The 16,433-nt window shown below is 42.7% G+C and overlaps 1 protein-coding gene across 1 annotated transcript in view; it reads left to right on the plus strand.

Annotated features, from left to right (window-relative positions):
- Window positions 1-16,433, plus strand: part of WASHC5 (WASH complex subunit 5) — a 37,021-nt gene that overhangs the window by 17,902 nt on the left and 2,686 nt on the right. The window contains exons 17-27 of the mRNA XM_007441883.3: window positions 1,881-1,961; window positions 3,193-3,294; window positions 3,932-4,111; window positions 4,841-4,965; window positions 6,473-6,635; window positions 7,051-7,153; window positions 8,311-8,390; window positions 9,908-10,011; window positions 11,436-11,565; window positions 14,069-14,165; window positions 16,175-16,328. Of these exons, the coding sequence (XP_007441945.2) occupies window positions 1,881-1,961; window positions 3,193-3,294; window positions 3,932-4,111; window positions 4,841-4,965; window positions 6,473-6,635; window positions 7,051-7,153; window positions 8,311-8,390; window positions 9,908-10,011; window positions 11,436-11,565; window positions 14,069-14,165; window positions 16,175-16,328 (1,319 nt within the window). The remainder of the gene's footprint in view (window positions 1-1,880; window positions 1,962-3,192; window positions 3,295-3,931; window positions 4,112-4,840; window positions 4,966-6,472; window positions 6,636-7,050; window positions 7,154-8,310; window positions 8,391-9,907; window positions 10,012-11,435; window positions 11,566-14,068; window positions 14,166-16,174; window positions 16,329-16,433) is intronic.

Here is a 16,433-nt window from a genome sequence, read left to right on the forward strand (position 1 = left end):
CTAGGGACATGGAAAGAATTTTGCAGGTTCAGGCGCAGGTCTGTTTCTCACAGAAGCCAGCCAGATGCCTTAAGGTAGTAGGGCTTGGTGGACACAGCCAATTCCCATTGTTATTTCCACCCAGACAAGATGGCATTTTATGAGTGCAAATGGAAGGATGGACCACTATAAGATTCTGCAGTTTTCCTGTAGGTCAAGGAATGGGAGAATGGGGCCTTCAGCTGCACCACTGATGAGAGCTGTGTGCATGAATAAGCTCTCATAGTCAGATACGGATCATTGATCTAGTTCAGTCTTGTGTCCAGTAGCCAGTATTCAGGCAGGGAACCTTTCCAAGAAGGGTGGGAATCTGGGACATTCTCCTTTCAAAGCCTCTCTTGCTAAGATGAACCTCTGTATAAATATTTGAACCCCACCAGGCAATATGCACCTTCACCTACATAGCCTTCTGGGTCCCAAATGAAATGAAGAAGCTGATCTGATGGTTGATTGTACATACAAAAATAGAGCCAGGTAGATGAATTTGTGTACCTTGGTAAAACATTTACTAAAGATGGGAAAACAGCTAGAAGAGTGTTAACATTGCAAATGCTGGCAGAACAGTGTTGAGTGGAAAATTGTCTACAATAAGGAATGAATGTTTATCAGAAGAAGTGAAAGTAGCTTGCTTCCGTCCCCTTTGTCATAAGGAAGTGGCAGTTGGGTATGTCATCTGAAACATAAAACTAAGCTGAAAGAAGTGCATGTGGCAAAACAAGAAAAGAGGGGATCAAAAATTGATGGGTGCTAAATCAATGTGGACCAAATTCAAAAGTGAGTGACCAGTCTGAAAGAAATAGGATGAAGTGGTTTAGTCCCGTACAATGAATGAGGATAGAATCCCAAAATAGATACGTGAAGGTGGAGTGCATGGGTCAAAGAAGTTGGAAGACTGAGAAAGTTGTGGTGGGATGGAGTTGAAAGAAAGAAAGCAGTGGGGAGTTGTAAAAGAACAAAAAGCAGTGTGTGAAGCCATGGAAGTAAAGGTGGTTTGCAAGGATAAAAGAGGATGGAGAGGCACGTATAGTGATTGGTTCCATTTATTTTTCTTATTTCATGCCCTTAGCTTCTTGAGTCAGCCCTGGATTACCCATTAAGCGACTTAAGCATGCGTTTAGGGCTCCAAGGAAAGGGGGGCACCGCACCGATTTTTCCCCTGGCTGACATACCCTTAGTTCTTTCACTGCCACACTTGACATTAGTCAATGTTTTTGTAATTGTCCTTATATTTGCTAACCTGCACTATTAAAGATTTCTTTGGCGTGGTGAGTGACTAAGGTTTAAAAGTTTGGTTTGAAGGTGTTTTCAGATACCATATTTGTTTCCGTCTCGTAGTGTGAGAGTTTCGTTTCTGTCAAGGGGCAACATTGTTGGGTTGTGTTTAAGGCGGTGCTGCTCAATCTCAACAACTTTAAGAAGTGTGGACTTCAACTCCCAGAATTCCCCAGCCAGCATGCTGGCTGGGGAATTCAGGGAGTTGAAGTCCACACTTCTTAAAGTTGCTGAGACTGAAAAACAGTGGCTTAGGGCATCAGTTGCCCTTAATCTGGCCCTGTCTTTAGTTTAGTTTTTCTACATTTGCCGCAATGTTGCTTACCCCCAAAGGGAAGACAATGATGGTCATGTATGTGTACATGTATAAAATCTCTATTGTGCATCAGTGAGGATTATGTTCGTTTTGATGGACTGTACATTTCGGGCGGACCTTTTCAAAGCAAGTGACATATATACAAAATAATGTGCAGAACAAGAGGCTGCTTCCTTAGCAGTAACTTTCCTTTCGCTTTCCCAATGCTTTGTGGAGACCTCCTAATGACAAACCTCTCCTTTCTTTCTCAAAGGTTGCGAAGCTGACCCACGCCATCTCCATTTTCACGGAAGGCATCCTAATGATGAAAACAACATTGGTTGGCATCATCAAGGTAACATTTTCCATTCCAGCGGACAGAAAATCTAGAATCCCATTGATTCCCCCCAAGTTAGCCTTCATGAATTTTGGGGTAGGTGGGGGCCAAAGGGATGTGAAAACGACACAGAAGGAATAGGAATAGCATTTTGAAGGCCATTTTCCAACATTTCTTCAAAGGTGGTTTGTGTGTATGTGTGTGTGTCTTCAAGTCAGTGTTGACTCCTGGTGACTGCCTGGACTAATCCCTGCAATTTTCTTGGCAAGGTTTTTCAGAAGTGGTTTGGCCTTGTCTTCTTCCCAGGGCTGAGAAAGAGTGACTCCCCCATGTGATCTAATTTTTTTCCAGTTGCATAACATCTGATTGTTATACAGTGTAACAATCTTGAGTTTCTTTCTCACTCCTTCTTGTCTTCCAGGCTAAGCTGATGTTTTCCTAATACAGTGGAACCTCGGGTTACGAACGCCTCTGTTAACGAACTTTTCAGGTTACGACCAGCTCCGGCCGCAAAAATTTACCTCGATTTGCGAACTCTGCCTCGGGATACGAGCAGGATACGCGGCCATTTTCCCTCCCGTGACACAGTCCGCGGCCATTTTTCCGCCCCTGACACGTGGTCCGTGGCCATTTTCCGCCCGACACGTGGTCCACAGCCATTTTTCCGTCCCTGACACGTGGTCCGTAGCCATTTTTCCGCCCCTGACACGTGGTCCGCAGCCATTTTTCCACCCCTGACACGTGGTCCGCAGCCATTTTTCCGCCCCTGACACGTGGTCCGCAGCCATTTTTCCACCCCTGACACGTGGTCGTAGGGAGGGGGACTCTCCCTCCAAGCAATAGCCGCCTCCCTGTCCTCCACGCCAGAACGGATTAATGGTAATTACATTGAACCTTATGGGAAAATTTCCTTCGGGTTGCGACCAATTCGGGTTGCGACCAGAGTCACGGAACAAATTAAATTCGTAACCCGAGGTTCCACTGTAGCTGCCATATATCTTCTTCAAGGCCATCTCCATACTCCTCTGTGATCACCAGAGCAGGATGAAAAACAACCCTAATAGACATCTAGTACCAGAATACTAGGGAGGGAGGTGTTCTCTTATCTTCCCCAAGATAAAAATGTTCAATGCAGCCTTAGCATAATAGACACCTTAAGAAAGGCTTATACAACAAACAGAACTGCACCCACAGAGAATGTTTTTGCACATTATGATTTCTCTCTTGTGCGGGTTTCCTTTCTATCTAGGTTGACCCAAAGCAGTTGCTTGAAGATGGAATTAGAAAGGAGCTGGTCAAGCGAGTGGCCTTTGCCCTACACCGAGGGCTCACCTTCAACCCTAGAGCCAAGGTACAAGTGGATCTAGTTCCAATTTTCCCCATTTTTCTGTTTGCCTACATTCATTTAGCCCAGCTCTTTGCTGTCATACCAGCAGTTACGGTAAAATTCTCATGTTTCCTTGTTCCCCTTTTAGAAGTTAAATGCTTTGCTCAAATCATCTCCCCGCAGCTTCGTGAAAAAGAAGTTTCACACATTATGCAATCTTAAATTCTCTTTTAGATTTATGGCCAGTTCTTGAGAGAGTGGGGGCAGGGTGTGTTCCAGTCTTGCAAATACATTTTAAAAATACTTGGGGCCAGAGCAACCTTGCAGCCATTCCTTACTTCTACCTTGCAATGGTGAAATAGTTTCTCCTTGGCAGGGAGGGAGAAGGTTCCAGGAAAGAGGCTCAGAGGAGGAAATTCTAGAATAGCTCCATTCAGTGGAGAAACAGCATCTACTGGGACATGCACAAAGGGGTTAAAGAAATCAAAATGGCAGCTGCAACTGTGCAGTCAAAGCCCCTAGTCTTTTCTTAGCATCTGCCATCTTGAGTTTTCTGACCCTGCCCCTCTGTAGATATCCCTGAATGGAGCAATAACAAATTTAAGAAAGCAATGACAATGAATCCTTTTGATATCTCTTTTGATCTTCCCTATTTCCATAGACCAGTGAGCTCATGCCCAGATTGAAAGATATGGCAGCCACTATGGATGGGTTCCACCGTTCCTTTGAGTACATCCAGGACTATGTCAACATCTGTGGGTTAAAGATCTGGCAGGAGGAAGTATCACGAATTATCAATTACAATGTGGAACAGGAGTGCAACAACTTCTTAAGGACAAAGGTATTCAGCACCCTTATTGGAAAGCTATTAAATGTATGGACAGTTCAGCGACTGGGGTTCTTCTACCCGTTCACCCTTAAGGCAGGACTGAAGCAAATAAGCCCTCCATTTGAACACCCAGTGCATGAGAAATCTTGGTAGTCCCCAGTTTAAGAACAAGTTCTGTTCCCAACATCTGTCCTTAAGTTGAATTTGTATGTAAGCCAGAACAGTATTATTGTATAATGCTGTATAAGTAGTATTGTGTAATGAACTTGAATCATTGTGCATTTAACTCCAATCTTTGTGTATTTAATTCAGATTTTGCTACAGGAGGCTCCGTTCTTAACTATGGGTCGTCTGTAAACCAGACATTCTTAACCCGGGGACTACCTGTAGTAGTAGTAAAAAAGAAAAAGAAATGGGGTACTAAATTGGAGAAGGCTTGGGTACGGTGTCAGACAGGATGATAAGACCTGAACATGGACCACAAAGAAGCTTCCTAAGGATGTTATTGCCTCTTACCCTGACCTATTATTCCAGGTTGTTGTGATAATAAGGGAAAGAGAAAAATTTGCTAGTTGGATAATGTGGACAGACTGAGAGTGGCCATCAAGAACCCTGAAACCAGCACTACAGACAGACAACAGTAGGATACTATAGTCTTGAAAACAGCCTGATGGTTTGGAAGCAAAAGCAATTTCATGTAGTCAGATAGCTCAGAATGATTTCACTATGCATGTCTTTCAGATTCAAGACTGGCAAAGCATCTATCAATCCACGCACATTCCAATACCCAAATTTGCGCCCACAGATGAATCTGTCACTTTTATTGGTCGCCTCTGCCGAGAAATTCTAAGAATCACTGACCCGAAGTAAGCAGACTGCCTAATTTGCATATGCCCCTAGAAAATGAGCTATTTCCTGAAACCTTCAGATAGGATCAGCAGGACTGTGCTAAACTGGGATGGCAGGACATGACTGTTTGTCAGAAGAGTTTCATAAAACTCCTATCACCTCGTCATCTCATCTCTTACAGGTTCTCTATCATCTTAAGAGCGCTGGGTCTTTCAAAAAGAGAGAGTTGTCATCTCCTCCTCCTTCTCCTACCCCTACCCCTACCTTTTCCGTGAACGTACCTATTACTCCTGCCTCTTATTTCCCCCACAACAACAACCCTGTGAAGTGGGTTGGGCTGAGGGACAATGGCTGGTCCAAAGTCACCCAGCCAGTTTTCATGCCTGAGGCAGGCCCAGAACTCCTTCTCTAAGATGATCCCAAACAGTTGGGTTAATTAACATAGTTAATATTACTAAATTAGATTTAATATATCACAGCAACTAAAGCAATGTTTTCTGTCCACATTCTAACTGGGTAAGCCAATTTCTCTCTTATGTACCCTTTTTCCCAGAGGACAAATTCCACTGAATTTTTACAAAACACATAGGCAGATGTTTTGTACTTAACAGCAGCCCAGAAAATGGCAAAGAATTCTGACTTCTTGCAGTCCTGTTCTCGTGGATCTTGATCACTCATCGCTCATTTGACTCCTGTCAGTGGGAGCAGATGTACAAATGAAAAAAATCTCTCTTCATGCTTGGCTAGCTTTATTTGTGAATCACAGTCCCTGATGTGTTCTTCTCCCAGGAAAAAGAGACAGAAACCAGGATTTTTATTTTATTTTTTTTCTGTATTTATTTTGTTAATATTGTTAGCCACCCAGAATCATTTATTGAGATGGGCGGCCATATAAATTGACTAAATAAATGCATTTCTTTTTGCCAGTGTTCTGCTGTGTACGAAACAAACTATAACGATTATTTCCAAGCTGGTTTCTTCAATTTATTTCATTCAGTTTATATCCTTTGTTTCAGCCAAAATCAGGGTTTCACAACTTTAAGATGTGTGGACTTCAACACCCAGCATATGCTGGCTGGGGAATTCTGGGCGTTGAAGTCCACACATCTTAAAGTTGTCAAAATTGAGAAATTCTGGCCTAAATGAAAGTGGCCATTCGAACAGTCTACCCTCCTGCCGGCTCATTCCGGATAAACCAGGATTTTTAAAAATGCTGGCTTATCATGTGTTCTTTTTTGTCTTGACCCCTGGGGATGGCCTGGACTAGTCACTAGTTCATAATTGCATCTCAGCCCAGCCCTGCAGAAGTGTTAGCTCAGAACTGACCCTGATTCTTAATACATAAAATTAAATAATTTTGTGAATGTGCATTGTACTATTGTAGATCTTCCCATTTGTTCTTTGGCCAACTAATCAATACCTGATTGCCTATAGATTGTTCACACTTGCCAGCTTTCTCACAGATAAGATCCTTCCTTCAGTGACTGCTGCTGATATTGTTACCTTTTTTCTGTTTCACATCAGGTCTGCCTGCTATATTGACCAACTCAACACCTGGTATGATATGAGAACCCACCAGGAAGTCTCCAGCAGTCGCTTGTTTGCTGAGATCCAGGATACTTTGGGTACCTTTGGTCTCAATGGGTTAGACCGTCTTCTCTGCTTCATGATTGTGAAAGAGCTGCAGGTAACCAGGTCCCAGCCCAGCTCCAGTTCATAAAACAAGTCCACCTGGACTAAGACATTTCCAGGTGTGCCTGTTTTAGCTCCATTAGCTTCCTGTAATGGTCTGTGAGAATACAGGTGGTCCTCAGTTAACGATGCTCGTTCAAACTTACAACGGCCCTGAACAAGTGGTACTTATGACCGGTCCTTGTACTTGCAGCCATTGCAGGGCCCCTGCAGCCTTGCTGGCTGGGGAATTCTGGGAGTTGAAGTCCACACATCTTAAAGTTGCCAGGGTTGACAAACACCACTGTAAACAAAATTCTCAGTTCCATTCTAGATTATTCACTCTGTTAGGCCATGCAAAACACAGTGTGTGCTGCAGCAATAGACTTTTCTGCAGAATATCCCCAACCATCTCTTTCTTTTCTCTCCAGAATTTCCTCATCATGTTTCAGAAAACAGTGCTGCATGATAAAGGGGTCCATGAAGCATTGAAATCTCTCATGAAGAGTGTCAGCCCCCTGAAAGGACTTGTAGGTAAGATCCTTTAAGCAGAGTCCTGGGCTAGAAAATGGCGACTCTAAAGTCGAGGATTTGAATTGCTTTCAGGAACCTTGTAGGCTGGTTACCCCTGTTGGAGTAAGCCAGTTTTGGTAACAGGATAAAATTTGGAAAATGAAAGTACATTCCCAGTTAAAAGTTACTCCTCTTGGGAGTAATCTATGCCCTGCCAGCTCCTATCTTCTCCCTCCTATCCCTGTGTAATAAACTGCTGGAGACTGGCAGGAGAGGCACGTTATGGGTCCCATCTATGAAAGAGTATCATCTGGCAAGACCCAGGAAGGGAGCCTTTTCTGATGTGGTGCCCGCTCCATGGAACATCATCCCCCCAGACCCCAGATTGGTCCTGACCCTCCCAGCCTTTAGGGAGGCCCGGAAGACATGGTTCTGCCCCCATGCCTGGGGTTCTGGCAGTGGCAGGGAGCTCTTATAATGGCTGTGTTGAGCTGATGTAAGATGAATTCTGCTGCTGATCATGATTTTATGTTTTTAAAATTGATTATGGATGGTTTTGATATGTTTGTATATTAGTTTTTAACTTGATTTTTGTTGGATTGCTTTTTACCTGTTGTGAGCCACCCAGAGTCACTTAGATGAGATGGGTGGCCATACAAATTGAAAAAAAAAAAAATAATAAAATAAAATAAAATAAAATAAAATAAAATAAAATAAAATAAAATAAAATAAAATGAATGCCAGAAATCTGAAGGAGAGATGATAGCTCAGGGCTGGAGCATGCGTTTTGCAGGAGAAAGGTGCCAAATTCAGTCCCTGGTGTGTCCAGATCTGCCCCAGTGTCAGCTATCAGCTTCAACAGTATTGGGTGGATGGACCAAGAGTCTAGTTTGTATAAGGCAAGTCTCCGAAGTTTCAGGATTTTGAACTGAAGCCTGGGACTGCAAGTCTTCCTCCTCCCCGCTCCCATTTTAAAGATTGGGTAGCCATGGGCATGCTGTGACACACACACGGGACAGAAGCCACAAATGGATTGTGCTTCCTGTCTTCAGATCTAGCAGCATGCATCTGTTTCCTGGAGAGTATATTCATGAGGTGATGGAAGCAGGATGATCATCATGGAGGGAGGAATAGGAAGGTCACTTCTGAAACTTTTTCCCCTCAATGTTCTGTTGCAGCCCATTGTAATAGGGCGTACTCTACAGCGGTTACCAAAACACAGAAGATCTGGGCAGCTTACCTGGACACAATTATGAAGGTACTTCAGTTATATCAGCCAGGGGGTAGGGAACATCTGGTGATCCTCCAGATGTGGGTAAACTGAGAGAAGCTGGGAGCTGCAGCTTACCAACAGAGATCCAGATGGGTCTCACCTGGAGGATGTTCTGAAAGTCTCTGAAAACCTGAATGTCCTCACAGTCTGTGGGGCAGGGTGGTTGCTGAGCCCTGTAGGCTGTTTCTTGTTGGCATGTGTGATTTTCCCTTCTGGACATCCATGATCTGTTTCTTAATTTTTATTGTTTCTTGCTTTTAAAGTGTAAGCCACCCAGTGTCGTTTGGAGTCAGTCAGCCTCTAAATTATAGGCCACAGGTCCCCTATTCTTCATATCTTTCAGTGACCAGCTCCGTGAGAAGACTGGGGGCTAGAACCCCCAATTTCATAACCCTACTCTGTGCCCTAGTGGGGCAGAGAGGTTCCCCTAGAGGTGGGTTCTCAGCAGTATCTGATGATTTGTTTAATGACAAGGGAAGGTGGATCTTCCTACACTCGGAAGATAATTTTAAGATGTTTCTCTGCCATAGTTTGGAGCAAGCCCAAAGTCCCTCAGGTACATCAGGTGAAAACAGTGTGAGCCGGGTCTTCTCTGCAGTTGCCGTGATATTGTGGAGCAGGCTGATCTCAGAGATAAGATTGGCACTTTTTGTTCTTGGACTTCCAGAAAACTCTGAAGACTCTCCTTTTTAAGTAGGCATTTGATCTGAGTTGATGGTGCCTGGGTACCCATTTTTCCAGTTAGTGATGCTGGTTTGGGGAGTTTGTGTTTTTATTTATGGATTATTTTACATTTTTGTTAATTGCCCCAACGTCAATTGATCAGGACAGTGAAAAAAATGGTGTAAATAAATAAATATGCAGCGGATAAACACTGAAAATAAAATAATAAATAATTGAAACAAAGTCATGTTAGCTAGGCAGCACCTAGTCAACCATGCCAATCTTGAAAAAGCTAAGTCGAGCGGGGCCTGGTTAATTCTTGGATAGGTCGCTATCAGGAAATCCCAGGCTTTTGGCTAGATTGGGAAATTGGAAAGTAAATAAAATACAACAGTAATGTTTTTCTGTGCCAGGAGGGTAAAACCTGAAATCTTGGTTGCCGTAGGAGCAGCTGAGCTAGCTGGTGCTTCTTTAATGTCAGAATCCCACATGCTCCTTACAGGCACATGTTTTCTCAGGAGCAATTCTCATAGAAGTCAGTTGAGTCTTCTGAACAGTAGTGCAAAGGATTAGCGGGCTCTTTCCTATATTATCCTTTTTCAGATGGATTAGGACTGTACTGCCCATACTGGCTAGGGATTCTGGAAGTTGTAGGATCAGTACGTCTGGGATGTGCTAGATTGGGAAAACCTGCATTAGGGCTCTAATGGTAACTTTTAGTTGGTAGTCATCAGCGCCCATTGAAAAAAACCAGGATGTTTTAGGCAATACATTGTGTTTATTCCTAATCATTCGTTTTCATTTCTTTGGTCTTTCAATTCTTGTCATCTCCTCCCTAGGTTGGCCAGATGCAGATTTTAAGACGCCAGATAGGCAATGAGCTTAACTATTCCTGCAGATTCGACTCCAAGCATTTAGCAGCTGCACTGGAGAACCTTAACAAGTAAGACTCAAAGCTTCTTGAGGACCAGTTTGTGTCACTGGATGGCAACAAGGATAATCATAACTTCTCATAACCTGGGAGGGCAAGAACAATAGTAATAAGTTCTCAAATCCATGTGCATCAAAAGGGAACATCTGCAATTTGAGACATTCAGTCTCAACTCAGAATGCTCAGCAAATTTGGGTGGAGTCATGGTTTAAAAAAAAAGGTTGCAGGGAAGAAGATTGGGAAATTATTCTCTAGTCATTTGTGGATCGTGGTAGCAGGAAGCAATATCTGTCCAATTTTTGGAATCCTCCTGAAATCTGCCCCAGATTTATGTTCACCCAAGCTAAGTATTCCCAAGTCAGTCAGTCAGTCAGTCAGTCAGTCTCTCTCTCTCTCTTTCTCTCTCTTTCTCTCTCTTTCTTTCTTTCTTTCTTTCTTTCTTTCTTTCTTTCTTTCTTTCTTTCTTTCTTTCTTTCTTTCTTTCTTTCTTTCTTTCTTTCTTTCTTGGTTTTTTGTGACATCTTCATAGATGTCACAAATTTCAGTCCACAGTGCTTCAAGCAGTCTACTTATCTAATCCACTAAATCTATTCTTCACCTTCATTGCATAATAATATGGAACATTGTTGAGGTCTTATCTTGTTGGTCTGATTGTTTTTTTTTTTTTTAAGTTATAATTTTGCAAGAAAGAGTTAATGATCTGAACTGCAGTCAGCACCAGGTCTTATTTTTCTAACTAAATAGAGCTGCTCTATTTTTGCTTGCAAAGGATATAGCCAGTTTAATTTCAGCATTGTCCATCTGGTGATATCCATGTGTAGACTCATTTTTTAGGTTGTTGGAAGAAAATACTTTAATTTTCTTGGCACAATTCGTCAGTCTGGCTCCTGCTTGGTTTTGTGCACCAACTTTTCCAGTTATTCCTGATACTCTTTAACATCCAAACTTAGCATTCCAGACTTATATATATTTTAGGTTTTTTAGCTTATAGCAAAGGTAAGTAAGGGGAGGCATGATAAGGGTATATAAATGTATATGGAAAATGCGGATGGGAGGCTTTTTTCTCCTTTTACAACATTAGAATGCCGTAAAACCAAATATAGAGAGTTTCAGGGTCAGTAAAAGGAAGTATTTCTTTATACCATGCATATTTACTGTGGAATTCACTTCCATTAATCATAGTCATGGACATCAGTTGAGTTTTAAAAGAGGTCTAGGCCCATTTGTGGAGGATCAAGTGTGAATGGCTGCTGAACCTTCCGAGCTCCAGAATCACAAGCTACATATCCTTAAATACCAGCTGCTGGGGAAAACACAAGAAGGGGGATTACTGTCCTCCCAATGCCGGAGCTTCTCAAATGCATCCTAACCGCTGTGGCACACAGAATACAGAAATTGCTTGGTAAAGCTGCTCTGATGTTCTTATGCCCTTGTAGAGCAGTCCTTGCTGATATAGAGGCCCATTATCAGGACCCTTCTTTGCCTTGCCCCAAAGAAGATAACACCCTCCTGTATGAAATTACTGCTTACCTGGAAGCTGCTGGCATCCATAATCCATTGAATAAGGTGAGACCATTTTCCTTATCAAGCTGTCTCAGCCTTTCATGCCATCCCAATGTGTTGGATCAACCGCTGGCGTGTCTAATCAGCATGGCCATTGAGCCTGTGAGATGCCATCTGTACTAAGAGGCCTCAACTCTGTTTTAACTCCTGTGAGAGACTCTGGGAAGCAGGCCGGAAAGGGGTGGAGGGGCTTTATTTATTGTGAGAAGAGGCAACACAGCTAAGATTGGGGGGGGATATGGGAAGAAAACTACCTACCTACTTACCTACATTTATAAGATCACTCAACCCTACAATGACTCTGGGCAGTGTAGAATCAAAGGAGTCATAAAGTGCAATTAAAAACCCAACATCCAGAAGAAGACACCATTCAAAAACAATGAAATGCATAGGACCTGCTACCCACTCTAACGCAAGGCCTGGGGGAAAAGCCAGGATTTCAGGGCTCTCTTAAACATGGCCTTGGTAAGGGCCAGATATATCTCAGGAGGTGGTGTTCCAGAGGGCAGGTGCTGCAACAGAAAAGGCATACTTCTTAGGTCCTGTCAGATGACCCTGCTTAAGGGATGGCACCTGGAATATGCCAGTTCTGCCTGACAATATGGGCTGAGCAAAGACCACAGAAGACAGATGGTCCTTGAAGCAGCTAAGCCCTATGCCATGAAAGCTTTATAGGTAACAACTAGTATCTTGAATTGTGCCTGGAAGCCTAGTGGTAACTAGTGCAGCTCATGAAGCAAAGAGATTACAGACCCAGAGAAGGCACACCCATAATTGCAGCATTCTGGACCAGCTGCAGCTTCCAAGTAGTTTTTGAGGGCAGCCTTACGCAGTGCACATTACAATAGTCTATGCGCAAGGTGACCAAAGCATGAATGACTATCTGAAAGGCCTCCCAGTCCAGATAAGGGTGCAATTAGTGCACAAGATGGACTTGTGCAAAGGCCTTAGCCACAGATGTCACCTGCTCCTTAAACAGGAGCTGTGTGATATAATTTATCTATGAGGAGGAGAGTGATGTGGGAGATCAAGGCTACTGGGAAAGAGGGAGTGCATTCCAGGAGAGAGGAGGAGCCAAGAGGCAGCTGAGTCCGCAACTGGAGCATGGGAAGCGAAAGGTTCAGGATAGCCACTCTCTAGAATCTCACGGGGTATATCCACTAGTTGCTGTAGTATAGATTTAGTTTGGCAAGATTCTGTCTATAAGGTGTAAGCTAATAAAGGAAGTATACTGGACTGGACTGTTTCATCATTGTTCTAGGGCTGGGCCTGACAGACTGTGAGTCCAAGACCCTCAAACTAAACACCACTCCCAAAGGATCAGTGCAGCTCTATTCAGGACTAAAGATGAAACGTCTCTGTGCCAGTGTGTCCAAAAACCTACATCCCATTGGTTTTGTCAGTTGAGCTTAAACCTCCCTATCCAGTCTCCCACAGCCTTCAGACACTTGGACGAGACTTTGATGGCATCACCTGATTAGTCTGGACTGGAGTTGATGTATAATTGGGTATCATCTGCATAGTGATAATACCTGACCGTAAACCATGTAGGTGTTAAGCAGAAAGGCGAGAGTATAAAGCTCTGAAGCACCCCACACGCTAGCCGCTTTGGACTCAGTCTTTCCCCTCCTGTCAACTGCGATTGCACCCACCACAGCAAAAGGAGGAGAACCACTGCAACCCATTGCTCCCACTCCCAATTCCTGCAGGCAAGCCCAAAAGATGCCATGGTTGATGATATCAAAAGCCTCTGAGAACCCATCAGCTTCAAAGAGACTCCACCTTCATTGGCTTGCTGTAGGTCGTCTTATAGGAATTTACTCTTCTAGTTTTCAAGGTTATATTTTCATTCCTGACTAGCATTAAGGAGGACTTTCTGAAACCCACGTGGTTCTCACTTCTTGAGTTGGCAGGTATGTGGGCTTGACAATTGCTTCTGTTGCTTCAGGTTCTAAAAATGACTAAGAAAGGTGGATAAGGAACTGTGTCATAGGAGGCAGCTTTTCATGAGAAAAGTTTAAAACAAGATTTTCAGTTTTTTGCAAGCTGAAGGCTTCCCCATCTTCTAATCAGTAGGCCAGCAATCCAGAAGATCAAACAAAAATAGATAATGTGATTGTCCTTGTCATTTCAGACTTTATTTCAAAACCCCATCAAGCAACATATAGAAGTAGCTGTGCGTAGAAGGGGCTTCCTCAGTGATGGCCCCTTGCCCCTTGTACACCATCTTCAGAAAAAACTCCCTGATCCTTAACTTGATTGTCTGTCTAGTATCTCAACTGTAAAACTACTCCATTATTTTCTTTTGCCTAGTGGATTATTTTTCCTCCCTCTGTTCTTTCTTTCAGTTGATTTAGCACAGCACAATCTCTTTTTCTTTTGTTCTTTTAAGTGATTTTTTAAAAATGCTATATGAATTTCATTGCTTTGCTGTCTAAAAATGTGATTATAAAATAATCTGGATTTTTAAAAAATTAATTCTTTCCTCCAAAATGTTCTTTCCCAGATCTACATTACAACAAAACGATTGCCGTATTTCCCCATTGTGAATTTTCTGTTTCTGATTTCCCAGTTGCCAAAACTTCAGTACAGTAAAAACTTAGGTATAGTATAAATCTTCTGTATCCTTTATCTTTAAGGATAGTTGGTTAGCAAATTGTTTTAACTTTGGCAAAATTACCTACAATCCAATTTCCTTGCAGATACAGTTGTTCCTGATTCCTTTTCTCCAGAAATTACATTGTGAAAGAATTGCACAGTTGCGATAAACCTCTTTGTTTACCAGCCTTCCTTGCCCTTAACTGCTCTAGATTTGTCCTCTAATTCCTACAGGCTCTAGTGAGCATGACCAGTGATCAAAGATAGTAGGAATTTCAGAGCAAAATAGAGGAACCCTGACTGGGATGGCTAGATTTGGCTGTATAATTTGAATGACTATGAAGATTTACCTTTCCTTGGGGTATGCATTATACTTCAAAATTTATTGATCTATGATTTGTGCCAGTAATACATTTCCACAACACATGGGTCTGGGAACCAAAGAAACAGCAATGGAAGAGATGTTTCAACCTCCCACCATGCTCCCTTCTCAGTAGCCAAGATTTCCTAGATCTGAAATCATATTCCTTCCTCCAAAGCGGGTATCTTTCGATGCACCCCACGCATTTAATATGTCTGAAGAGAGACTGTAAGAGATATGACGCAGGCTGGAAAAATATTGAGCCGTACCCATACTATTGAACATCAAGTATGAATCTCAATGTGATGGCTATCCAAGAACTTCACACAAGATTTTACTTTTGCTAGGTTGTGGTTATTATGAGTTGAACATCTAGATATATTGGCAAAAGGATATATTGGAAAGGGTAATCATGTTAGATTAGAATCTGGCAATAGTTTCTTCTTGAAATGTGAAGCCAGTTTGAAGATAAAATGATTCAGGGGATTAAATTCCTAACCACTTCTTATTTCATCTCTGACCAAGTGAGTTTTAGAAAGTCTATATGGGATTTTCTGAAATTTTTCCAGTGGTAACAATAGGACAATGGAAATGCTCCATTCAGTTGTATTTATTTCCTTCCAGCTTTGAATAGATTGAAGTAAGCACTGCTCAAAGGAGTATCTCCAGGGAGAAAACCTTCTCCCTGTGCATGCATAGGCTTCCACCTAAGTACGATCTCTAATAATATAAAACTTCTGCTTGTGTGGAATCCAACACACATATATAGGCATGACTTTCCCCAGCAGATCCTTGTGCTGTAACAGAGGATGTCCTGAGGGTGTGACACCATTTGAGTGATTCCTGTTCACAGGAATATTCAGATGATGAGACAACATTTTGAACTCTTGAGAGGAGCAGAGATTCCGCACATACCAAATGCTCTCCAGGGATGAGTGGTGGAAAGGCCCCCGTGATAGTTTTGTAACCAAAGGGTTGCAGACTTTGGGATGAACCAGCAGCAGCATCTTAGCCTTTCAGCAAGTGCTGAAATCTACCAATGCAGATGCCATCATAGGGCCCAGTTTTAGCAACTGACATTGGGAGGAGGAGGGGAATGGCTCATAGTTTTCTGGATGACACTCTGTTGAGACACGTGGATCATTACAGTGATGGGCAGTTTACAGCCTCCTGCCACAAACTCTAGTTCTGTAGCTCTTTGCTCTAATATTAAAGTGGCATTTTGTAAGTTGATGGAGTACTACCGGGAACAACCCTTTCTTATTAACTTCCTTCCTAATTTAGAAATGTTTGCTTGTTTAATGATTTATATTTATTTATTTAAATTTATATTTATGCATGCATGCAAACTGACAGACAAAAGAGACAATTTCATGCGCAAGCTCTGTTTAAATTCATTTTTTGGGGTGGCTGTCTCTGAGCAACAAACTGTTTCTTGAGCACAGCTTGCAAATATTAAGATGGATTACATTCCAGGGTTAGTGCTGCAAAGAAAAACTTTCTCTCCATTTATTCCCAAGTTGCAGAAATCGGCATGTAACACAAATTTTCCATAGTAGTCTGTTCTGAATTTCTGCCACCAATTATCTCTTCTCATGCTCCAGCCCCCAAACTATGAAGAAACACATTGGGTTGGGTTTTGTTTTCCTTCAGGGATGGTGTGTCGAAAACCAGCAGATCCCATTGACTGGCCACCTCTGGTGCTCGGACTCCTGACCTTGCTGAAGCAGTTTCATTCGCGCTACACTGAACAGTTTCTGGGTCTGATCGGCCAGTTTGTTCGTTCCACGATGGAACAGTGCACCAGGTACCAACTCCTCCCTTACTAAGTGCTTGTTGCCTTGCGTTAGCAACACAACAGCAGAACCAAATACGTTAGGAGGGTTGGATTCCCCTTCCCCAGATGTCTTCA

The sequence above is a fragment of the Python bivittatus genome, unplaced genomic scaffold (genome assembly GCF_059951505.1).
Source record: "Python bivittatus isolate LINGU-HERP-01145 unplaced genomic scaffold, Pbiv_v1 ctg000590_np1212, whole genome shotgun sequence".
Lineage (NCBI taxonomy): Eukaryota > Metazoa > Chordata > Lepidosauria > Squamata > Pythonidae > Python > Python bivittatus.